At 38.9% G+C, this 25117-nt stretch overlaps 1 protein-coding gene across 5 annotated transcripts in view; it reads left to right on the top strand.

The window, feature by feature from the left end:
* The first annotated feature begins 430 nt into the window (after window positions 1–430).
* The window catches only part of ATP8A1 (ATPase phospholipid transporting 8A1), a 104206-nt gene continuing 79519 nt past the window's right edge, over window positions 431–25117 (top strand). For 2 of the 5 annotated variants that reach the window (XM_066185677.1, XM_066185674.1), the window contains exons 1-8: window positions 431–662; window positions 8323–8437; window positions 9617–9716; window positions 12163–12261; window positions 15299–15344; window positions 19352–19392; window positions 22916–22989; window positions 24666–24735. In XM_066185677.1, coding sequence (XP_066041774.1) covers window positions 614–662; window positions 8323–8437; window positions 9617–9716; window positions 12163–12261; window positions 15299–15344; window positions 19352–19392; window positions 22916–22989; window positions 24666–24735 — 594 coding nt within the window. In that variant the 5' untranslated portion in view covers window positions 431–613. Of the gene's footprint in view, window positions 663–8322; window positions 8438–9616; window positions 9717–12162; window positions 12262–15298; window positions 15345–19351; window positions 19393–20287; window positions 20362–22915; window positions 22990–24665; window positions 24736–25117 lie in introns of all 5 variants that reach the window. The other 3 variants (XM_066185676.1, XM_066185675.1, XM_066185678.1) reach the window with 2 other exon arrangements.

Below are 25117 nucleotides of genomic sequence, written 5' to 3'. Positions count from 1 at the left end.
TCACGCTTGGCGGGGCCCCGCTCACCCCGCCTGGCCCGCGGCACTCCCGGCCACGGCTCCCGCCCGCCGTGGCTGCCGGAGACACGGGGCGACCTTGCCCGGGGCTTCCCCCGGCCGCCCCCAGTGCCGGGCAGCGGCCCAGGGCTTGGCGTGTTCCATTCCCCCGCGTCACGGGGTGGGGGGCGCATGCCAAGCACTTCGCTCGCTCCAGAGGCGGGACAGGGACCGCGGTAGCGCCGGTGCCCGGTTAGGTGCAGTGACCCCACGAGCCCGAGCCCGGCGGGACGGGGAGATGGCGGCGGGACGCCTCGGGACAGGGAGGCGCGGAGGGCGGGGGCGGAGTTGGTAGGTTCCGGAGGGGGCCGGCGAGTGCGGAGCGCGGGCGCCGCGGCTGTCAGTGAGCAGCGGCGCCGCCAGCGGGGAGAGGCGCCGCCAGCGGGGAGAGGCGCAGCCTCGGGCTGTCGGAGCCGCCGCTTCGGGCTGCCGGAGAACCCGCCGCCGTCGGGACCCGCCGCCGTTGCCCCGGGCCTCGCGGCGGCGCAGGGCGCGCTCCGGCGCGCGGCAGGTGCAGGGCGCGCCGTTGGAGGGAGGCGGCCGCGCCACCGCCCCGGCGATGCCGGCGGTGCAGAAAACGGTGTCCGAGATCCGCTCCCGCGCAGAGGGTAAGAGCCACACGTTTCTCCGTGCCGGCAGGCAGGGACGGGGTAGCGCGGCCGGCGTTCCGGCGCGGAGCTGCGGCGGGGTCTGCGCCGCCTGGCCGGGAGGGGGCGGTGGGAGCCGGTGTCGCGCCGCCGCCGCGCTCCTCGCCCCCGGCTGCCGCCGTGCCGTGCGCCCCCGGTGGGGCTGCGGCGGCAACGACCCCAGCCTGGGCAGGGAGCGGTGCCGGCGTTCTCAGGGAGGCCTCGTATTTATGTTGTCGATGTCCGGTGAGCCCCGGGCAGCATTTTGTCCCTTAGCGATGGCTGCGGTGGTTTCAGAGCGAGCGATGGTTTCGTTTTCCCCGCGGTGTGTGTGGCTGCTCGGCCCGCCGGCCCCAGGCGGCAGCGGGGGCTCATGGCCTGGGGTCCTCGGCCGGGAGTAAGCCGGAATCCCTCGTTTGTGTTTAACGTGTACCTGTGCGCCGATCATGAGAGATAAGCGTTTCTGACACAGGGCTTGTGCCGGGAAGCTTCGGACAGTGCTGAGGTCTCGTTCCTAAGTGGGTTTGTTTAACCTCAGGTTAAACAGCTGTCAGCAGCTGCCTTGTGAAAAGAATCACTGCAGTGGAATTACATTACTATAACATTTATTGCATGCAAAAGTAAAATTTAAAATCGTGAACCCCAAAGCAGCGGTATGTTGGGACAGTCGGTGATTTTTGGTGGCTGTAGGTAGCAATAACAGTGTCCCGATAATGGCATAAGAAGTATTGAGGCAGGTATGCAGGATTTATCCCCTTGTCTGAAAGTTTTTTTGCTTAAACCATATATCCAGTTGATTTTTTTTTCTTTGTTTTGCTTTGCTTAGTGTAGGGAGGTAGAAACTTCCTCACTGTATCTTTCTTCCTTCTTACAAACAAAGAATATTTTATTTAATTTTTGTGCAAGGAAAAGCACAAAGAAACGTAGATTAGAAGCGGGCTATTAGATTGATGTTATCTTTCAGTTTTACCATCTTAAATGCCTTCCTCCACCAAAAGTAGGTTTGTAGGAGGTCTGGCTCTGCCTCTGCCTGGGAAATGTTAGTGGCAAAGAAATGGAAGAATGTGTCTTTCTAAGAAGAAAGGGACAAAGTGCATCCTTTCAAGAACATTTCTGAAATGTGTTTACAACCACAGCAGCAGTCCTATATACTCACAGTGATTAGTAGATGCATATAATGAGACTAGTTAAATGTCCAATTTTTCAGTGGTTAATTTCAGTTCTTTTCCACTTACCCTTGTTCCAGACAATTGGTTTTCACTGCAAGTTGAGCACTGCATAAAGAAATTGGGAAAATTGATGCTCTCTTTAAAATTAACTAGTTACAGAACTCTTAATGGTTATTAACTGAATAAATGTGGTGTTCCCTAAAGGTAACTGGCTATCTAAGATTTACAACTGCAGTAAAAAGAAAAAAAAAAGAAAAAGTCTGGTTTATTTTTCAAGGTTGAATGACTGTGAAGCAGTTAAATGCTGGGTTAAGAAGCTTACCAAAACCATTTTCTTTATGACTGACAAGAGGTATAAAACACCTTTTAAGAAACTTAACTTTTGCAAAATGACATGATAGTTTTTTTGTGACACCAGTCGAGTTGATTCTATATGACTCATATTGTACTTCACTATATATAGAGTACTACTCAAGAAAATTTTAAATCTGTTAATGTTTTTTAGGTCTTATAATCATGTGACACTAATTAATTTGATCTGTATTTAATCTTTGTTTAGATTTATTTCACAATGAAACCAAAATCAATTAGTCTCTTTTTTTTCTTTTTGAGATGAGTGCTTCCAAGTCCCGTTAGTCCATACATTTAGACTACATAATTGACATTTCTAAACAGCTCTTTGTAAATGCTACTGTTTTCTAAAAGAAAGAACTCCAGCACCCTGCCATGTGGGGCTCAGTATTTGATGGGGACGTAAAAGAACTGTCAAACCCCAGTTCTGGCAATCACCCAAGTCTCTTAGATAAGCAGTATGCTAAGTGATGATAAGGCTGCTTTCAGGGAACTCCGCCAAAGTCTTACCCCCAGTGCAGAGTTGTTACTGGCAGAGTCCTTCTGTGTTCTTGGAACACTAGTAATACTGTAATCACAACCAACAGCTTCCATGACTTCTGTCATGGTGTGGACCATTCCTTAGCCTAAGACTTTTGGGGGTCTGAGAGACAGTATTACTTCCCTTATTTTAAAATTTTTGTATTTTAACTTTGGGTTTAAAAACTCACTTTTGTCTCCTGTCTGAAGCAACTAATTTCTGCTTCAGAGACCTTTTCCATGGATCGTGGACTACCTTGCCAGGCTGAAATGTCTTGGACATCATCTCAGAAAGAACTAAGCTCTCTCACATGGGATAATGATAATGTTATTAGAAAAAAATCAACTGTTTTGCTCAGATAAAACAAACTGAATCAGAACTGTCAGGATGATGTGCATGTATATCAGTCCTAAGAAGTGGTCAACGGCTGCACAGAAGAATTGAGACTACAGTCTGTAAATTATTGCAAAATAAAAATTGTGGGTGTTTTAGGGTCTGTAAGCCAACATGTTACCTGCATAGAAAAAAGAATTTGAGCAAAAAGGAACTAATGATTTTGTGCAGTTCTTCCAAAACTCTGAAAGTTCTCCATGGCTGATGAAGGAGAACCATGCATGCTTATAACCATGTTTTAATAGATTTTTGTGTATATTATCCTGTTGCAAGGGACAGGTGCTGCTTACCATTTTGAAGTGGTATCAGTAAAGTCTCAATAAAGCTCAAGGCACAGAAGACCTGGCCATCTCAAACAAATTTAGGAAATTGGTGTCGAGTATTCTGCAACTGCAAAACACATAGGGAATCTTTGTGTAGTGTGGCCTGCATAAAGCTTTAATTAAATACAGTAACTGACTGTGGTTATTTTAGCTATATATAACTTCACAGTTAATACATGCTTCTACTAAATAATATGAAATTTAATCATTCAAATGATTCTATTTCTTTTGAGAGGTTCTGGGAGAGTGGAATTGTTCTTCGCAGGTCTTAATAGGGGTCTCTGAAGATTGAAGCATTAATCTTTTTCCTCTGTGTGTTGGTGGAGTTCAGTGAACTATATTAGGGCATTGAGAAAGGGTAAAGAGTTGAGGTACCATGATGCTGCCTACCAGAACTAGTAGGCAATAACTAGTTCTTGTTGGTGAAGGTAAATACCTGTACAAAATCTAGGTGAAGCTTAACATGGGTAAGATGAGATGACTTTCACATGAAGAAGGAATGTATTTTGTAATTCTGTAGGGGTCACTAGATTGTCTTCAGCAGACTATTGGTTTTTGTAGTGCCTAATGTATCCTTAGGTATTTCTACTTACAGTCTTTAGGACTATATAACATTTTACCAGATTTAGTGATCGTTAGAGTCACTTGTGTCTCGAGTTTATTTCTGCCAAGTGTGTTTTGATCCCAATGCTTCACACAACAGGGAAAAAAGCTTGGTTTAATTCTAGATTGGCTTGACCATCTCAGTGGTACCAGCAGGTCCAAGCAGGTCATTTAAATTCCCTTCTGTGCTCTGACTCCTCAGAAGGACAGACTGATGGGTCGGGTTCCCAGTGCCTATTCTGTCACGGAAGGTCTGTCATGGCTTTGCAACAAATTCTGAAGACATCTTCTTTTTCGTAGTGACTCCGTCTTTGAATATGCCACATGCTTCAGAAATATGAGCTAGCAAACAGACTGTTCTGACTTTGGCTGGGATTCTTTCAGTTGTTTCTGAGCAGCACTTACACTAAATCAAGGACTTGTCAGCACCAGATTCCTGCTGGGGAGGAGGCTGGGAGTTCGCAAAAATTAGGGAGGGGACACAGCCAGGGCAGCTGCCTCCCAGCTGACCAAAGGGAAATCCCAGACCTTTTGGCATTATGCTGAACAACTGAACCAGGGGAGAGTTGGCAGAAGAGGGCTGGCAGCCTGCAGCTCAGGCTGCAATGTCCAACTGGATGGACTTTGGTCAGCGGTTGGTGAGCAATTGTGTACTACTTGCTTTGTATATTATTTTATCATTATTTTCCCTTCTTTTCCTGTCCTATTAAGCTGTTTTTATCTCAGCCAATGAGTTTTACCTTTTCTCTGATTCTCTGGCCAGCACTTGGAGTAGGCAGGTGAGTGATTGTGTGGGGTTTAGCTGCCTGCCAAGTTCACCAACAGCCCGTAGCTGCGCGAGAGGTTCTTGGCTACAGCATCAGCTTTCAAAGGTTTTTAAAGTTCTACTTAGAGAATAAAAAAGATTTTTTTAATGATCAAGAGTAGTTTATTAAAATCTTTTTGGCAATTTGGTTGAGGGTTTTCTTTCTTCCCTTTATTTCCATATTGCAGTACATGCATATGTAACATTGTCCCATTCCTGTAATGAAAATGAGACCGTTTTAAGGAATGAAAGCTGAAAGTCTTAAACTACCGTACCTAAAGGAAGAATTAGGGGTGTGGGATTTGCTGTTGTTGTTTTACTAATGTAGAAACTTTTTAATCAAGACTGGTTTAGGAAGAGTCCCTGCAAATACTGTGTGTTTGAAGAGAGACGCTTCCTCCAAATTTATTGTTGGAATCAAAATATGATCTTCAATGGGTTCTCTTGTTGAAAGAAGCTGTAATTTGTTTGGGGGCTGTGTTTGTTTGTTTCAATTGTTACTTATTTGTTTGCAATTTGTTGTTATTGAAGATTTTTTTGGGGGTGGGGGGGGGTTAGACTTCCAAAGAAGCCTGTGTGGTGTGTGGTTCCTTAAGGAGTATTTTGTCAGCACCTGTTAAGATGGGTCAGTCTGTTAGGCTGACTGCCCTTCCTCTGAAGAGACTTTTTCAGATAAATACCGATGTTTGAGTTTGTGTGCTTTCATTGGGCGAGGAAAGAAATAGAGAAATTGCTGAGGGTGAATATAGTAGTGGGGGTTTCATGTATCATAGTAGAGTCTGTGAATTATGAATGGCAAATGGGATGAAATTAAAAGCTTCTGCTGAGCCTTTTCTCAATGTGTGGAGACTTGACCATGCAAAGGAGTGTCCGAAATGTATTTTGAATAGGTAAGAGGCAATATACTGGGCCAGTGGGCTGGGGAATGGCTAGGATTTTGCCTAACATGTTTGCAAGCATTTATAGAACGTGCTAGAAATAAGCATTAAGTTTTCATGTACTGCCCTAATTATCCTTGACATGCTATACATTCTGATGTATTGAGTTGCATTATAACATAGGGGGTTTTTTTTGCATTATAACGTAGTGTCTTATTCTCATACAGAATGAACAGTGTATATTTAACAAGTAGCTATATACACATAGATTATTGTTGTCATGTTAAAACTTTATGGTGATTGATTTATGCTATACTTGTTGGTACTTTACAAGCTCCAGCTTGAAGATTGCTTAGGCCTGTTGTCAGCAATGTAATGGGTGACTGTTAGACAAAATATTAGTGAAAAGCCCTGGGAGAGAAGAATACCTTGGTGTCCCCTTTTATAGATGAAAGTTGGGATACAGGCTGGCACAAGATTCTGCACAGTCCATAGAAGAATATACAGAAAGTTCAACTTTCACTGGCTAATGGAGGCAGATCCTGGGAATGTCAGTGAATCTAATAAAACTATTTCAAGTTAAGCACACACAAAATGAAGAATATACTGATGCCGCTTCTCTGGGAATAATCTGGCTAGTGTCACAAAGAAGACCTGGAGCAATTGAAGGAATGGTATCTCATTAACCAATGAGAACAACCAACGAAGATTAGCCAACTTAATGGCCTTGGCTTCCAATGATCACATCCCTCAAGATTGGTCCATCACAATAAGCACAGAATCAAGCCAAGGTGGCAGAAGGTCTGGATGAAGCAAGGCATTTGACACTGTCCCACGCAATATCCTTGTCTCTAGAGACACATGGATTTGATGGATGGACTAGACCACACAGTGGATAAAAAAGTGGCTGAATAATTGCATTCCAAAAATTGCAGCCAACGGCTCAGTGGAAAGCAGTGACAAATGGCTGTCTTCAGGAGTCAGTATGGGAGCTGACACTTTTTTAACATCTTTGTCAGTGATTTGGACAGTGGGATTGAGTGAGCCCTCAGCAAGTTCGCTCACAATGCCAAGCTGTATGATGCAGTTGACGTGCTGGATGGAAGGGATGTCATCCAGAGGCACCTTGACAGTCTCTAGAGGTGGGCCTGTGTGAACCTCATGAAGTTCGACAAGGCCAAGTGCAAGGTCCTACACCTGGGTCAGGGCAATCCCAAGCACAAATACAGGTCGGGTGGAGGGTGGACTGACAGCAGCCCTGAGGAGAAGGGCTTGTGGGTGTTGGTGTATGAGAAGCTCAACAAGATTTGACGTGCATTTGGAGCCCTGAAGGCCCACCGCATCCTGGGCTGCGTCAGAAGAGGCGTGACCAGCAGGTCAATAGAGGTGCTTCTGTCCATCTTCTCTGCTCTTCTGAGATCCCACCTGGAGTATTGAATCCAACTCTGGGGCCCCCAGCATAAGAAAGACAGGGACTTGTTGGAACAAGTCCAGAAGAGGGCCAGTAAGTTAATCAGAGGACTGAAACACATGTATGAAGACAGGCTGAGAGAGTTCAGCCTGAAGAAGAGAAGGCTTGGAGGAGACCTTCTAGCAGCCTTCCAGTGTCTAGAGGCCTGCAAGAAGGTTATAGAGGAACTTTTCACAAGGGCATGTAGTGATAGGACAAGGGGGAATGACCTTGAGCTGAAGGAGGGTGGGTTTAAATTAGGTATTAGGAAGGAAATCTTTACTGTAAGGATGATAAGGCATTGAACAGGTTGCCTGGAGAGATTGTGGACTCCTTGTCCCTGGAAATGTTCAAGACCAGGCTTAATAGTGTTCTGAGTAACCTGATTTAATGGAAGATTCTCTGCCTATGACAGGAGGGTTGGAGCTACATGATCTCTAAGGTTCCTTCCAACCCAAACCATTCTATGATTCTCTGAATTAGCATGGAGTCCCTGACAAAGCTCATGTGTAAAAAAGGGGGAACCTGCAAGAGGTCAAAGCAGCAAGAGGTGGCTGTAGAGGAGTAGAGATGGGTTTAGCTGTTAAAGTCACAGCCTGCCTGGGGTTTAACCTGGTGAGTGGCTTGTAGACACCATTCTTGTTCTCCTTCAGATGTAACAGCAGGAAGATGATGACTGTGGGAAAGGTGGTGGCCACAGCAAACCTGGAAACAAAAGACACAACAGGATGTAGTATACACTGTCTTCTCCCCTTTAGTCTCTACCGATAATTCCTGATACCAGCTGGAAAGTCCGAAACAAAAAAGACTTACCTTGGTGGGGAAGGATCAGTTTAGGGAACAGTTAAACCAACTGGCAATGCAAGAGTCCATGGGATCTAATAAGATGCAATCACGAGTGCAGAGGGAGCTCGCAGGTCTCACTGGTAGGCCACTCTCAATGATCTTTGCAAGGTAATGATGGTCTGTGGGGCGTGTAGATTTTTACTGAGCATCTTGGCTATATAAAAAAAGGTTTTTTCATTGCTTGTGAGAAATGCAAATACATTGAATTCACATTCACAAGAAATGTCCTTTTTGTCTCACGAAGTGCCTTGAATCTTGTGTAAGTAAATCTATTCATATGGAAAATCATGCTGTGTTTTTACAGGCTATGAGAAGACAGAGGATGTTTCAGAGAAAACTTCCCTAGCTGATCAAGAGGAAGTGAGAACTATATTCATCAATCAGCCCCAGCTAACCAAATTCTGCAATAATCATGTCAGGTATTAACAAAAGCACTACTGCATGCTGAATAGTAAAATTATAATAGTTTCATTTATTCTACTTCTGTCATTTCCACTGGCCACCAATGACAGTCTTAGACACTGGAGGGAGGAAAGAAGTGAAATGAGGAGACAAGCTGTTTCAATTACAAACCTGACCTGAATTTTTAAGAATGGAGTGGGGGAAGGTACAGCTGCTTTACAGCTGTACCCATCAATATGTCCCTGGAGAATGGATTTGTTCTTCAGGTTTCAGTTCAGTTCATCTTTGAACCTATTCCTGGCAGCTGAATGCTGATGCAGATGTACTGCACTTGAGCTCACCATTGTTTGTGCTTAAGAAACACATGGCTTTTTCAGTCAGCCAGTTACAAAGACGCTATGGTTGCCTGTGAGACTAGTTTTCAGGTTCAGGGTTTAGGGACTTTGCTGATGGTTTGTGCTGGGGGTTTTGTTTGCTTTTGATGAATTTTAAGTCCTACAGTAAATACTCATAAGTAATGTGTGTTTAGATCTGATAGCATCCTCATTTCTGTTGTTAAAATTCAAAGGAAATTAACAGCAAAGATACCTCTATCCCAAGTAGGCATGTTTCCTGAAGGTACTTTTGATAATGTGCTGAAATTTTGTAGACATTGAGAATAATGTGGTGGGCTTTTCCATGACCTTGAGTAATTTTATATGCTGTTTCTTGGTGTATGCAACTTGTCCTTCTGTCTTTTGCTTGGTTACAAAGTAGAGGTCTTTTGCAGGAAACATTCATTCCCCCTTACATTGATTGTTTTATGCATGGTCAAAGTAAATATGACTTAAAAAGAAGTTTAAATATTCTTACAAGTCTTTTGCTTAAAAGTTTTTGGCATGGTTGTTTTTGCATGTTTTGTTTCAGAACCTTAGGTGGTGGTGGTGGTCTGTTCTTAAACAGATGTAAAAGGATGACAGAGAGCTGGGAGCTCAAACATTTTGTGGTGATGGCTTAGCAGAGATTGTTTTGCTAGGATAAATTTTATTCTCTTCTTTCAGCCTAGCAAAACCACACTTAATATCCAGTATTTATCAGTTTAGAATCAAAAAGCAAACTGTTTTGTTTGGAAGCTTGTATACCTGACAGGGAAAGAATACATTTTGAAGATTTTTTGTACTGTTATAATAGCATGTGGTTTTGTCTCTTCTTCTCAGCACTGCAAAGTACAACATAATCACATTCCTGCCAAGGTTCCTTTATTCCCAGTTCAGAAGAGCTGCTAATGCATTTTTTCTTTTTATTGCATTGCTTCAGGTAAGATCAACAAAAAGATTCCAGTATTTTAAACTTGCTAAGAGACCATTTATATTATAGACAGAGATACTGAGATACTTGAGGTTGCTGTACTGTTCTTTCCAAGCTAGCTGGCCTATCAGAACAGCTGTATCATGTAGACATATCTTTAATAAAATACTTGGGTTTGTGGTTTTCTTGCTCCTTGGAGATAACAAAATGTACACAAAGATTTTTCTATAAAAAGTTAAGTATAGCTGAAATTCTGTTGGATCAGAAAGACTTGCAAAAAGAAAATTACATTTAAAAATATCTGGCATATACAGAAAACTGTTATGTGTAGTTGGTATTTCTTCTAGAGGGTACTGTCTAAAAACCTGAACTCTGTGAACTTTATTTCTGTAAGTTCTTTGGAGGGACAGGAATTGCAGCTGAGGGGAAGTGATTTTATTCATAGAGATAAAGATTGAAATTGAGCCTGGAAAAACAAAACCAGATATGGAGTCCAATACTACAGCAACTATTTCCTGTAAACCAGCTAATCAATGCACTGGTTAGGAAGGAAGCACACAGTCTGTTTATATCACCACTGTAGCTTCATTAGATATGTTTCTAAAGTGAAATCCCTGACCCAGCTTACTGTGACTTTTTTGAAGACCTACATAACATTTTGCACATCTATATTTTAGTTTTGTGATAGTTAAAATGTAAAACATTGTGGAGTTCTTTTATACTATTCTTTCAATGCATTAGCTGATGATAAATGAAAAATTGACCTGCGTTCAGGTTCAGTTGTAATTACCATTGACTAGTTCTGCATTACAAACATATTTGATAAAAACACATTTTCTGCATGATTTCTCATGCATTGTTTACAATGTGTTGATTTGTGTGTTGAGGAGGTCATTGTGTTAGGGAGTGATGTACCAAGTAAAAATTACTGGAAAATGGCACATAAACTGCAATATGTACTTTTTCCTTCATAACTGCAATAGGTACTTTTTCCTTCCTCACTTCAAATGTTTCTGTAAGTCAAAGTTTATTCCTCTGTCCTTACTCTGATGTCTGCTTCTACTTTAAGTGCTTGGGACAGCTTTTTATGGTGCACCTGCATAAGTGGCTTACAGCTGTTTTCTAAGGGGAGAAAATGTTCAGGGTTTCATTAGGTTTGCTGCCTGTGGATTCTAAATAAACATCCTGCTAACCCCATCTGGCATCTCAGGTTAATCCAGTGGTCCAGCAGTGTTCCCTGTGGTGTCACTGTGCACCTCAAGCTAGAGACAATGGGTGGTTTCAGAAGTGTTAGCAAGTGGAAGGTTAGGACTTTAAAGCCCACTAGTGTGTCAGGCTATCAGTGAGAGTACATTGCCAGGAGAAGGAAATAGAGGAGAATGGAATTGGAGTACAGGCTAGTCACCCTTTTGCTTTCAGATTTTGCCTGCAAAATAACATGCAGTTGGAGTGGGAATTTGGTCATATGTGTAGGAAGGAATGAAAAGATAGGAATAGCTGGAGAAGTAATAGATCCCTTTCCTCTGTAGCCAACATATAGTCACAGTAGCTTTCAGCCTCATTTCCATTTAATTCCTTGAAAAACTTCTGCAGTAACCCGAAAGATAGATCTGTGTTAAGAAGCATATTAAAACATCCTGTTTTCTTTCAGAAGCACAGTATGGTGGTAGCAGAAATAAATCTATGGAATTCATAAGTAACATTGGCTGTTTCTCAAAACATTTTATGATAAGTTGAGGATTTCTTTTAACCACTTTGGGGCACCACTAGTTAATGTACTCTTCTTGCAGAGTTCTCATTGTCATCACACTGCATTACCCATAGTAAGTCTGTTAAGGTAGCAATCCTTTCAACTATCAGTCTTGCCATTATAACTCTAGTCAATATAAAGATAATTACGGATAACTATCCATGTATATCACATAAGCAGCTGCATTTTCTCACAATTTACTTTACATACATGTTTTCTTGCATCATCTGTGCCCATACCTGGTTAGCAAAAATGGGATTTTTTACAGTAGTCTGGCAGCTATTTGAAGTTTATCAGTCAATACCTAGTATGGTTAAAAATATCTCTTTGAAGATTAGGAGTGTAAAGAAGCAAAAATACCTTGGACTAGTGTCTACTCTAACTAAAATCTAAATTGGAAAGTTTATTTATTTTATAAATACGTATTTTAATTCAATTTGAAATGCAGAAAAGGAAGGTGAATATTCTGCAAACACTAAAACATCTGGAAATAGTAGAATTGAACACTATACTGCTTAAAATGCAGATGTTCTTTTATTGTATCAGCTGCTTTTGAATTGAAGACTATAAAGCTCTCTTGGAAATAATTAACACCATATTTAGAAAGTGAATTCACTTGTCTTTATTTGCGCAGAAAGTACTGTTTCTTGTATTAGAAATGTTTTCAATCAGCAATGCAAAATTTTTTCTCTCCTTTTTTTATAGCAAATACCAGATGTATCACCAACAGGCCGCTACACAACATTGGTTCCTCTCTTATTTATTCTGGCTGTAGCTGCAGTGAAGGAGATAATAGAGGATATTGTAAGTATTTAATAGCAATATTTTGTAAAAAGCTATCATATTTTTCATTTATAATATTACAAAAATGTTTCCCAGTTGTCAAATCCAGGTCCAAGACTTTGATGTACCTCTTTATTTCTAATGTCACACATATAAAATCCCTAGTTTCACTGTTTTGACTTTTCATGGTGTTTTAGACAGCATGGGGAACGGGCCTTTTCAGCTTTTTTCCTGTTGCTCCAGTCCAGTGCAATTTACTGTCAGCATTTCCTAAATGCTAGCATTTTCTTGGTGCTAAGTGTGATCTGCTGACTCCTGATAGCCAGGAACAGACACAGAATTGGTCCTTGTTAGACAGTGCCTCCATCTTTGCCAGGCTTTCCTAGGTTCTTTCCAGTCACTGCCTGTGGTAGCGGTTGTTTTCCTTTCTTCTTGCATTGAAAGAAAACTTTAAAAAGCTGTGACATTGTCAACACAGAAGCGTTCATTCTGATTTACTTTGAGGGAGAAAAAGGCATTTCAGTCTCTGTTTCACTTCATACAAAAGGTGTTGGGGTTTTCTGAGTACCTTCTTGCCCTCTCTTCACTAAAAGTGTATGGTAGAAATGTATCTCTCTAACTTGCTTAAAATAATTGAGTCTTTTATTTGATGCCTTTTGTATCTAAGGAATTAAATTAATCTCAATTAGTTATCAAATCACTCTAGATGCTAAGAATTTCTTTATCTGCTTTTGTTTTGTTTTAGTTCTGCAGGTGTGTTATGAGAAGGACAAGCCATTAGATATGTCATGATACTGCAGAATGTCTTGTCCACCACAGTAGTATTCCTGTTTGTGGGCTCTTTTCTTTGAGTTTTGGAAGGGGTTGCAGGTAGTGTAGTCTTTCCTTGCACACAAATAATAAGGTGTCTGGGAAAATCAGATCTATTGTGTTTGAGCAGAATTACAACATATAGGCAGAGACATAACCAAGAGGAAGAGTGTTGAGCTGGAGGAGGTTTGGAATGGAGAGTGGTTGGTCATATGCTGCCTTTATTGCTACAGTCCAACTCAGTTTTCTCCTCAGTTGCATCTGTGAATGGATGGTAGGCAGGATGTAAACTCCCTAGGTTGTATGAAGCTCCTGGGTCACAGAGTTGAGTGGTCCTGCAAGACACAATGAGGTTTCCATTAAATATTTTTTCTTCTATTTGGCATTTCTAGTTTTTGATGCCTTACAGTCAACTTCCCCTTAAATGCCTTTGTTGCTTTCTCTTTACATAAACAAAACCCCTTTTGAAAAAAAGCCATAAAATTAATTCATGTTCTTTTAGATATTTTTAACCATTCTGCTGTTAATGCATACAGACTTACACCGTCTGTCAATGTCTAGGCAAATATAAAACTGAGGCTTCAGCTACTGTACAAAGTGTCCTTTTTAAATTTATCTCATCCAGTTACTTTTCTTTTGTTATTTATTTCTACCATTTGCTCTTTGTAATTTGAAGTGTACAGTTCAGTGTAGCAGGGGAAAAAGACCAGGATCAGATATAGTGGGTTTTGCATATACCAGCTAAATAAAGTTCTTACTACAAAATGCTACAGATATACCTAAAACCAGTACAGCTGTACTGGTTTTTGCTGAGAAAGCTGACCACTTCCTGCATAGTAAAATATTCAAGTGTATTCCCTTAACCATTAATTTTCATTATGTCTCAGTTTTTTCAAATAGTGAAATATCTAGGATCTCTACAAATGGTGATCTTCATCTAATATTAAAACTTTTGGATGGAAACCTTGTATATTGATATTAACAAATACACTTGTCAAAATAGTACTTTTATCTCAGGAACCAAATGTTTCTTTTTCTGGAATGAAATACCAAGAATAGAAGGACGTTAGCAGAAGAACAGCATGTGTTTTTCATATATGCTTCAAAGGTGCTAGCAAGATTTGTGACATGCAGTTTTAGATTGTCAGCTGTTTCCAATGATTTTCACTTGTCATTCCTCAGATAGCACTGGACATTAACCTTTTCAAAATGGAGGAGATTCACCCTGTGGGCAGATAGACATGTGCTTTGGTCAAGTTTTGCTTTCCCTTTGATCAGAGGTTATTTGTTGTACAGTCAGCCATCTTTTTGAAAGGAAAATCTCCTGGTAATCTGTTAAAATCTAGTAAAAATAATATTTCAATTTTGAAAAGTTATAAGGTAGCCTTTTAAGAGCTGCTAGCTCATAGTCAGACCAACATTTTATTGGCAATAAATCACACAAATATCTTGACCTATGTTTCTTTCATTGTACAAGATTTCTTGTGATTTTGTTTGCATCACAAAGGCATGAATTCTGAACATCTGTTTAAAAAGTGCACCTAAACCAGTTAATTCTATTTAAATTAATTCTCTAAAACATATTCCTGGTCAGGAAAAACTGAGTTCATGAGTCCTAAATAGTGTGTTTAAACTAGTACTCTCCTAAGCTTTTTGTGTCTGGGTTTGGTCATACCTTGAAAATGCTGGTTGTTAATAGCTGTGTCTAAAGATTGCTGTAAAAAGATGTCTCACAGCTGTATTAAAACTGAGGGGCATCATTGCCTGTTGGGGGGGGGGGGGGGGGGCTGTTGATTATTTGTCTGTTTGGTACTGTTGATGAAGTCTGGAGGCAGCTTTGTAGAAATGGAGTCACTATGTTTACACAGTCATTGCCTGACTTCAGATGGCCATATCAGACACTTAGATGAAGAATTGTTCCATGATCTTTGCTGTGGTAGAATCATCTCACAGTTCCAGGAAAGGGCAAAGTTATGGTGTTGAAATGCACCAGTTCCTTATGTAAGGAACGTGTCCAGATAGAGATTGCCCACATGGAAGAATATTTTAGTACAATACAATTAGCCTGGAACTGGATGTGACTTTCCTGGTGTTCATAGCTATGCAAGTAATAATTTGTCCTGTTAAAATTTTTACATGGTTTATTGAATAGATGAGTGGGAGGGGCTAATAGATGGGGGTTTTATTACACTTGTGAAAGCTTTATCTTATCAACCAAAGTCTTTACCACTCTGCATTTTTAATTTAGAAAAGGCATAAAGCTGATAATGCGGTGAACAAGAAACAAACTCAAGGTAGGAACTTTTTTTTAACTTTTTTTCGAGGGGGAGGTTTGAGTTTTTGCACATGGTTGTAATACAGTTTGAACTGCTGTTGTAATTGAGTGGGAAATTGCATGTGCAGATTACTTCAAAATGTGTAATGTAAACAGTTGAAATAATAATTTGCAGTGACGTTAGCCCCACAAAATAGAATATGTTCTAGATTAAGGTTGTGAGGTTCCAAAGAAACTTGAGCATTTACTCATTTAGCATAGGTGATGCGGTCACTGTTAGAAGATTGTAATCACCTGTATATTTAATGAGCCTACGTTATAATTAAAAGTCTACTTTTATGAGTACACATATAAAATTTTTTCAGCCAGCAATAGGTAGGAAGCATCAAAAAAATAGAACTGTCTTTCTATACTGCTTCAAAACTGTGGATGAAGACTAATGGAGATCTTTTGGGTTTGATTTGTTGGGGTTTTTTAATTAAATCAATGTAATGCTTTGATTAGAAATTATGAGACATTTGGCCAGTGTACCCTAACCAAAACATAGGCATGTGATTTTTTTAATAGATTTTGATAATGCCATTTTTATACCACTTTTCTTTTTTTTAGCTCAGAAAGTGAGGGAGATATTAGTATATCCTAAACATGTTTGTCAGGTAGGATGTCAAATTTAGGTTTCTGCTTTGCTGCTCTTCAACTTTTCATGTTATTTTTTGTAAGGTGGACCTCTCTTGATGAAAATAGTCCTGTTTTTATAAGCAGGAGGAGGAATGAGTGTCATGTGAATTTGATTCCAGAAAATATGGAAAATACCACAAAGAGAAAAATCTTGCATGGAATCCTTTTAAATATATAATAAAAATAGCCATAAATTTTTTAGGGAGAAATGTAGTCATCAGTTAAAGATAAACAGTGGTGTAGCACTGATTAATACTGGAATCATAGATTTTAAAGCCTACCTAAATTTTATGTAAATCTTTACTGTAAAATTTATGGTGGCTGGGAGGGCAAGATAGCTTAGGAAACCATTGAGCGTGTAGAAGCTACTGAGTTCAGTAGCAGGTATGGAGAGATTATGGGGAGACAAAACTATTGACTGAAATCACAGAAATAGAAATCTCCAGAGGACGGGCTTGGAGAAAAAGACAACCTCTTAGTAATACATAAAAACCAAAAAAAACTTAATATTGACATCTAAGATTCTTTCATCAACCACTCATGGCTTTTGAGACGACAAGCAACTCTTTTGGTGGCAGTAAAATCGTAAAATGCCTTTTTTTTTTCTTTTTTTTTCTTTTTTTTTTCTTTTTTTTTCTTTTTTTTTCTTTTTTTTTCTTTTTTTTTTTTTTTTGTCTAAACTGTACAAAATTTTAACAAAAGGCTTGTTTTACTCTCTTTTCTGCCTCGTCTTCTTGGTTACCTCTCATCAGGGTCTTTGGTAACTATTCCTAAGATTCCTGAATGTTCCATGCATGCAGAAAAGTGTCTTGGAAGTTAAATGTGTGATGAGGATAAATAAAATATTCCTAGCATTGAGAAACACATTTCTTAAGCTAATGCAGTATTCACATATGTGCATTATTGATCCTATCATCCTGACAAAGCAGTTTTTAAATGTATTGTCAAATACAATCTATTGTCAAAGCAATAATTAAAAATTTAATCATTATGGTATTCTCTTGCTTTGTTTTCCTGTATTCAGCAGTTCTGTGACCCTGAAAAGCAGTGATGTGCATAGTATATTGTATATGCAGCTCCACCTTTGGTTGCCTTTTAAACACATGAAATTGTTAGTGAAATTACATGTACATGTGTACATTCTGTATATGGGTCCACGCTCAACTTTCTGTTCCTTAATGACAATGTGTATCTCAGTTAGCCTTAAGTAATTAACTTTCTAAAGTTTACTATAAAAAAACCTTTTGCAAAGGATTTGGATATATTAGGCTGCATTGGGGATGATTTTTGTTGCCTCAGGCTGCATACATGTATGATACAGCAGGACACCATCAAATATTCTGACAGGATGAAATCTGCATTTCTGTACTGTGGTGAAGTAGCCTTCTGTAGTGCAGATGGAAAATGCTTTTGAAAATTAGTTGTTAGAGACAGCTGAAAAGTGGGAGATACAAATGCAAAAGTCATGCTGCAGAAGGCTTTATGGTGCAAGTTCTCTAAACATTAAACAAAAGGTGCATAGCAACACCACTTCTTTCTTTGTTCTCATAAGAAAATGGATTTAACTGAATATTAGTGTGTGTTAATTATCCTTAAAAGCTTATGAGATCAAGCTATGGTTAGAGTACTCTTGGAATTTCAGGTGGCTCAGCATGTTTTCATTAGTCTGACTCATACGTTTGTGAGCTGATTTTAGCCAGTTAAACCAGGCAGGAACAAATCCAGAAAGAAGAAATGATAGTGTCCTTCCATGGAGTGGATTAGGCTGGCTCATCAAAGGGTCCAGCAAACCCTGGAGGCTGCATACATAAAGCAGCGAGGGCACGCACCTTGGCATGGAGTGATGGCAGGACAGAACCTGCCCTCTACAGCCTGAAGCCTCTTCTTATGTAGCCCCTGGCCAGATCTGGTGACATATTTCAGACCTGCACAACTCCAGTGGCAGTTATTATACTGTAACTATTTGGAAAACTTAGTTGTCTGGATTGCTGCAAGGTATATTTTTAATTCTCGTCAGTACTTTCGTCTGATTGGTGCCATGGCCCCATAGATCAGTATTGCTGTATTGTAGGCTGTGTTGCTGACACAAGGGGATGGAAATAGGTGGTTGGCAGCACAATTATCAAATGTCTTGGATTCCTTAGGACAGTGTTACAACCGGTCATCACACTGAATCTGTAGCTTTACCAGTGGAGGGAAATGGTTTGTCAAAATAGATTTTGTATAATGATCAGCTGGTTGGTGAGGCAGTCATTAAAATACCTTGCTTGCTGTCAGAAAGGGACACTGCCCCATCTACATTTCCCTGAGCATATCAACACTAGTAAATTTGGGGGAAGAAAGGGGGAGGCTTACTAAGCAGAAAGAATCACTAAGCAGGTTAAGTAATGATTGCAGATACCATTGAGATACATAAGAAGGGGAGTCAGTCTGGGCAGAACCTCCAAGAAGATTTAAATAAAGGCCATGTGTAGTCCCAGATTTTGATCCAGATTTTTGAAGTCAGCACACTCTTGCGTAAGAACTTGGTCCTGACTGGGAACTTAAGCTTCCTGATGGTTTGAAAGCTGGAAAACCCAGTGAAAGGGAGCAATCTCTTGAAGTTATTTGAGTATTGATACATAGCAATATGTTCCTTTTTCTTTTTGCCCATCCATTTTCAGTAACTGGGGCTAAAAAAAAGGTTACTTTTATTATTCTCTGAAAATAATACTTGGCAATTAACTGGCAACAAGGCATGCTTTTTGTATCATAGTAGTAACACTTAAAAACTAGAATAGTGGAATGAGGTTACAATATTAGTTCTGACTACCAGGGAAAAACTCTACTAAATACTACTCTAAATAGCATATGGTATTTTCAGTATATTTGTGGAGGATGTGATGTAGTGATCCTAAAGTTCTCTGACTTGACAATAACAGCAGAATAGATAAACTCTAGTGAGCCTCCTGGCACTTTTAATGAATATTGAATATATTCCTCTTGCTCCCCCCCCCCGCCCCCCAGTAATTTCAAAACTTTTTAACTCTGGAACTTTTTATTCCAGTTACTGATTTGTTTTGGAAACCACATTATCATAAAAATCTATGTCAGATTTACTTGATTCTCAAGGCCTGTAAAATATTCCAATTGACTTTGTAATAAGGTTCAATGGTACAAAAATGTTATAAAGAATATGTGCTATATGTTGAAATGCTTGATCTGAATTCATGGAAACAAGGCATGCTTTAAAATATTGTGTAAATGAGATGTGTCTGTATGGCTTTTCATAAGGAATCTAGCACATACCTGTATACTGCAGTTAGGTTGTATGACTAGAAAATTCTTTATTCTTTTCTTTTTTTTTAGTGCTACGAAATGGTGCATGGGAGATTGTCCACTGGGAAAAGGTGTGTGTCTTTAGTGGTCACTTTTAGAACATCATGCGTATTTAATATTTGGTTTATTTCTCCATGTAATTGTTAATGATAAAAAATAACTGGTACTATGGAAAATGTATAATCTCTTGTATTTTATTTTTTCTTTGTTGTTATTTGTCTCTCAAAATGTACTTTGAAGTCAAGTCAGTTTTGATGGCATGAGTACAAACTAGTTCAGTTCAGTGGAAATAAGCTGAATAACACAATGGCTGTGGCAAAATTACTCACTTCATTAGTATAATGTGGTTTGCCAAGGCAGAAACTTCTTTATGGAAACTAGTTACTTTGTGTATTTGTTGAACTTCATCAGCTGTAAATCAAGAGAACTTTAAAGACTTCGATGCAGTGGTTAGGAAGGGGTTTTTAAGGTATCTTTCAAGAACTAAATGTTACGCTACCATCTAGTCACTCTAGTTTTGATTGTTTCTGTACCTGAAAACTTGAAGGAAATTTCACCCACCGTAATTTGGAGGCAGTTTCAGATGAAATTTGCCTCTGTCTTTGAAGAAGCAAGACTATAGTATGATGCAACAAAACTGTGGTCTTAGGTGAGATTAATTTCTTCTTTAACTCAACATCAATCTTTCAGTAAAGTATTTTACAAAACCAACCAAATTAATGAACTGCTTGGAGAAGGCTATTAAAGATTAAGCTTATTTGGCTAATTAGGCTTATAAAAGATTAGATTCCCAATGAATTCCAATAACTTTTGACAGAACTCCTGTTGTGCCGTCTAACATCTCTAAGTATGTGAGTTTCTAACAGTCTTGTTAGCAAATTCAGCAGGTAAATATTTACTGTGCTTAAAACAAGGGTATAATACATTTTGTTTGAGACCATTAACCAATTCCCAGTTTTTTTTCAGGTAGATGTTGGAGATATAGTTATAATAAAAGGCAAAGAGTATATACCTGCTGACACTGTACTGCTCTCATCAAGGTAGAGATGCCCACTGATGCTTATAGTGTAGAGGCTGGTTTCTCTACCCTGCATTTATTTATTTATTTGTGATTGCTCCAAGGAAATAAAGAATAAACAAAGGTGCTGCTGTTCTGAAGTGTAGTCTTGTGTTCATTTGGTCTTTTATCATTTAAGGCAATGCTTTTTTTTTTTAATCTGTGACAATTGTAATTTTGAAATTACACTGTCATTCAATTTACCTGTAAGAAAAATGTAGTATGTTAATTTTGTTGTTGGATATAATACAAAAAAGTCTGGTTCTCTGTCTAAAAATTGGGCCTCAATTGCTGTATTTAACCATGTTGGCTTTTTGAAATGTAGCCAACAAATTTCATCAATAAGTAAATCAAAATGGATATATTACAGGGAACAGAAATGGTTTTTAAATTATATAGTCTCCATTTTGATAATTGAATCAGGGAAAAAGTGAACATGAGATGTGAATCATCAAATTAGAACTGTCTGAATGCTCACTTTAGTATCTAATATATGTATTATGAATAATTTCATCAGTTGAAAGCAAGACTTAATTTTTAGCATGTCATGCTGTGACCCTTTTTACATGGACAAATCAGGTTGTTTATCATCATTTCCTTGGACAGTTTTATTTAAGAAATCCACATCTTAAGTGGGAGATGCACATTTTTCAACATCTATTTGATCAGGTCAACAGACAATATATTCTAAGAATCCTTTTTAGTGGGTATTATCTAAATGTTAATGTATTGCAATTTTTTTTCTGGCACAAGCAGAAGCATTATGTGTACGACTATGATATAAGTATAAACCCCCTGTGACCTCACTGGAGTTAACTAATCTACTCATGCCTTCAATTAATAAAGTTAGGATCCTATGCATTTCTGTTGACAGACTGTGGTATAGACTTGTACATTGTTTCGCTGTCTTCCGTTATATCTCAAAATTCAGTGTAGCTGTTTGTAAAGCACTTCTAAAAAATTATTATCAAGAGTAAAGTAGTTCCCAGAAAATACTGTAAGTTTCCCCCACAGTCTGTCTTCAGTGCTAATGTTAGTCGTAACTTAGCTTGTGTTGAGTGTGTCCTCTGTAAACCTTTTACTTCTGTACTTTGAGAAGCATTTATAAATTCTCCACCAAGATCTTTGCAGGCAATACACCATGCAGCAAGGACACTTTTCCTATCGGTCTGATAATAGCTTCTGTCATGCTAACCATAGTGTCTTGCAGGTTGAAGAGATTGCATTCTCTCAGAGCAGCTTCTTTGTAATCTTCTTGAGTAATCCCCTAAATTTGAGTCTATTCCGAGGTGCCTTCACAGTTTTGCCCTTTCACATTTGGAAGACACTTGCATCACAGTTGTGGTTTACACACAGGAAAATACCAACTGCCTGAAAAGCCTGCTTTGCAATCCTTGTACCCCTGGAGGAATCTTGTATCACAAGTTGACAGTGAAAATAATAGTTAGCTGCTACTGAACTTGGTCAGTACTGTTTCCACTTTGTTTAACCCCTCTTTATTGCCCTTACTAGAACACACTATGTGTTCCCAGCTATGACCATTGCTCACACTGAATTTTCCTGTTGGCTTTTCTTCCAGAATCCAGTTTGCAATGGGGACTCTTTGAATCACAATTGCTTTCCTAGGCCCAGTTCAGACATTTCTTGCAGCTGAAACTTCTTCCTTAGTTATATTATTAGGATCCTGTTTCAGCCTTTCTTCCGGAAGAGAAGCCTGTACTACTACATGGCCTCTAATTCTGCCTGCATACTGGCAGGTGCTCTCCTCCATCTCTCATCTCCATATGGCCATGTTTCTTCAGGAAGACTGTCATCAATTTTGGTTTCAGTTCTTTATTGATGCCCGGTTACATTTTAGGTTCCAAGACTAATGTGAGTCTGTGGGCCTGGTTTTAATTCAAACTAATAATACTAATAATACATTCTTTTTACCAGCTATAGCAGTTTTTGAAGAACAAGAGGATCTTAATTCTTTTAGGAAACTATGATCTCTTACAGTGAAAGACACAAACCTCTGAAATTTAATTCTACGTGGTTCTTGCTAGTTCAGTGTACGCTGAAATTTACAAAACTGGGAAGAAGTACAAAATAATTTATTCCAACGTGTCTACAAAGAAAAGGTACTTGTTACCTGGCTCTTTAGAAAAGTTGGTGGAAAATCTGTTGTTGTGGCTTTAATTTTTTTAATTGATGGATGGAGTGGCGAGAAACTTGGTCAGTTGAGAAATAAGCAGAACACTGTTTCGTGTTTACATACAATGTCAGTGTGTTCTGCAGCCCAAAGTTTGTGCCTAACAGTAAAATAAACCACTTGAGTAAAAATGAAAGTGTTCTAGCTCTTTTCTTTCTGACCTGATTAAAATAGATTTTGAAAAAATTGTCATCAGACATTTTAATTAACATGTATTGTTTGAATAATAATTTCAAACTCTGTCTTTTTGTCTTTGTTCATTTGTTTTGTTTTGTTTTGTTTGTTGGGTTTTTCTTTCCCTGTCACTTATTTTTCTGTTCTAATCATTTCAAACTGGGATGTGTAGGTGGCAGTAGGGGAAGTAGTGAAAGTGACCAATGGGGAACATCTCCCAGCTGATCTCATCAGTCTGTCATCAAGGTTAGAATAAAGTAGTTGCACAGGATACGTGTATGTGGGTCCTCGTATACCAAATATGAATAGCACTGCCATGTTGATAATGTTTGCTTTGCTATTCACCTTTCTCCAACAAAACCTGCATATTTATAAAATTAGAAAGGGCTCTTTTATCAAGTAGAGATCATTAAAGTAAAAATACACAATAGCATTTCAAGAAGTTAAAATTGTTTCGCTCCATTTGCTTTTTACACTACCGCACAAAATTTCATCAAACAATTTGTTGTTGAATAAACCCAGTTAAACACCAGGTTAAGTATACGTTTAAGAGGAATATACGTGCTTCTACGAACTCGCTATTTTCAGCAAAGAACATAGTTTAACATTGTTAGGACTGGTAGAGGACCCTCTGCACAAACTTGGATGTTGCACAATCTCTGCTGCATGTGGTGGCAAAAGCAGCGTTGTTCTTGTGTATTGTGACAAAATGCATGTTCCTTAGACATGTCAGCTTTATGCTATTGTCTGCACTCTTAACACACTTTGTTTTTCCCCTAACCAGTCAATGGGCCTGCCTTGATCTAACTTACGTTGGAGGTCGCTGTAATCTGCTACAGTTATTGCAATTAAGCATGTGTCTCACTTGAAGTGTCTTTGCTGCATTAGTTTGTTTTAGAAATGCTTTACAAAAATATTGTTTGGTTTTTATTGTTAACTAATAAAAATGTTAGAATTGTGAAAGTGTCTTACACAGGTGGTTCCATATAAACAGGCTAAATAAAAGTTACTTATATTTTTAGAGAAGTTTGCCAAGAACAAACTCATTCAGTAACTTGAGCATACCATATGATAAATTTTCACATTTTAATGCGTGTACTTTAAAAAATTGTGTTAAAATAACATACTTAACATTATCCTGTAAATAATCTAAAATTAAGTCACTTCTCTGTAGCCACTATTGCATTAATAAAGGAAATTTTAAAAATAATTGATGCTTGAATTAGATGCTAGAAGGAAGGAAACCACTAGAAGCATTAAAGTGGTGTAGAGTGTAAACCTTTATTCTTTTAGGTGTTAAGGGGTTTTTATGACTTATTTGACCCTTTTCAGAATCAAAACTTCTTTCTGTCTTAGATTTAAACAGTGGATGCTCTGTCCTCACACCCAGAAAATGGGAGCTGACTGGAGTAATTTAGAAATTTCTTGGTGTTTGTCAAATAGATGATCCATTCAAGTAGCAATATTCTGCGTGAACTTAAAGCTTCTAATTTATAAAAAAGCTTTTGAAATGGCAGAAGGAATATATTTCAAAAACTGTGTTATGTTATCCATAATTTAAACTTCTTTTGTAAGAAAACCTTTTGCAAGGAAACTTTTGTATCTTAAACTCCTGCTGCCTGCACTAGTAAGCACTACAAATGCATTACCCATGCTGTGCCTATATCATAATGTCATGTGTAAAGACAGAACACTTTTGCTGTGTACAGTGCTTTTATCAATGTTTTGTTTAAGAAAATAGGCTTTGGCAAACTTCTCTGAAAATGTAAAGTACTGTTAGTTTTTGTAGATCTGGCTGTAAGTCATTCTGGTTTTGAAGAATTGATAAGACAAACCTGTTTGCATAAATATTACAAGATTACAGGAAGTTTATGGATTTTGCCATTATAATTTTGAATTCAGGACTTTTTTTCTCTTAATAGTGAACCACAGGCCATGTGCTACATTGAAACATCTAACTTAGATGGTGAGACAAACTTAAAAATTCGACAGGTAGGAATTTCATTTTTGAGAATATTGCCAATATTTTTTTGTCTATTAATGCTTTTAAAAACACTTTATTACATTAATGAAAGTTTTAGAAGACTCTGAAATTTTAGTGGTTTGAATAAAAAGCTATGTATTATTGGCATCATAAAAGTGGAGGAATGAATGGTTACTCCTAAGTCATTCTTTGTGCTTTGTTTTGGGGTTTCTCTTTGGGACTATAGGTAGAAACATAAGTAGTTTGGGTACTGGCTTTGTTTCTAGAGAACAGATGATGAGGCAGAGGCCCTGCAGAAAGCAGCTGGTAGGGCCAGTATTGTCCTTCAGGGACAGGTAGGGAATAGCAGATTTTGACTGAGTATGCTGTTGCTGTGTAGGGTCACCCTTG

Source organism: Chamaea fasciata, unplaced genomic scaffold, assembly GCF_029207755.1.
Source record: "Chamaea fasciata isolate MVZ Bird 193981 ecotype frontalis unplaced genomic scaffold, bChaFas1.0.hap1 SCAF_6, whole genome shotgun sequence".
In the NCBI taxonomy this organism is placed as follows: Eukaryota; Metazoa; Chordata; class Aves; order Passeriformes; family Sylviidae; genus Chamaea; species Chamaea fasciata.
Note: the sequence above shows the minus strand (reverse complement) of the source record. Positions and strands in the feature narration are given on the sequence as shown.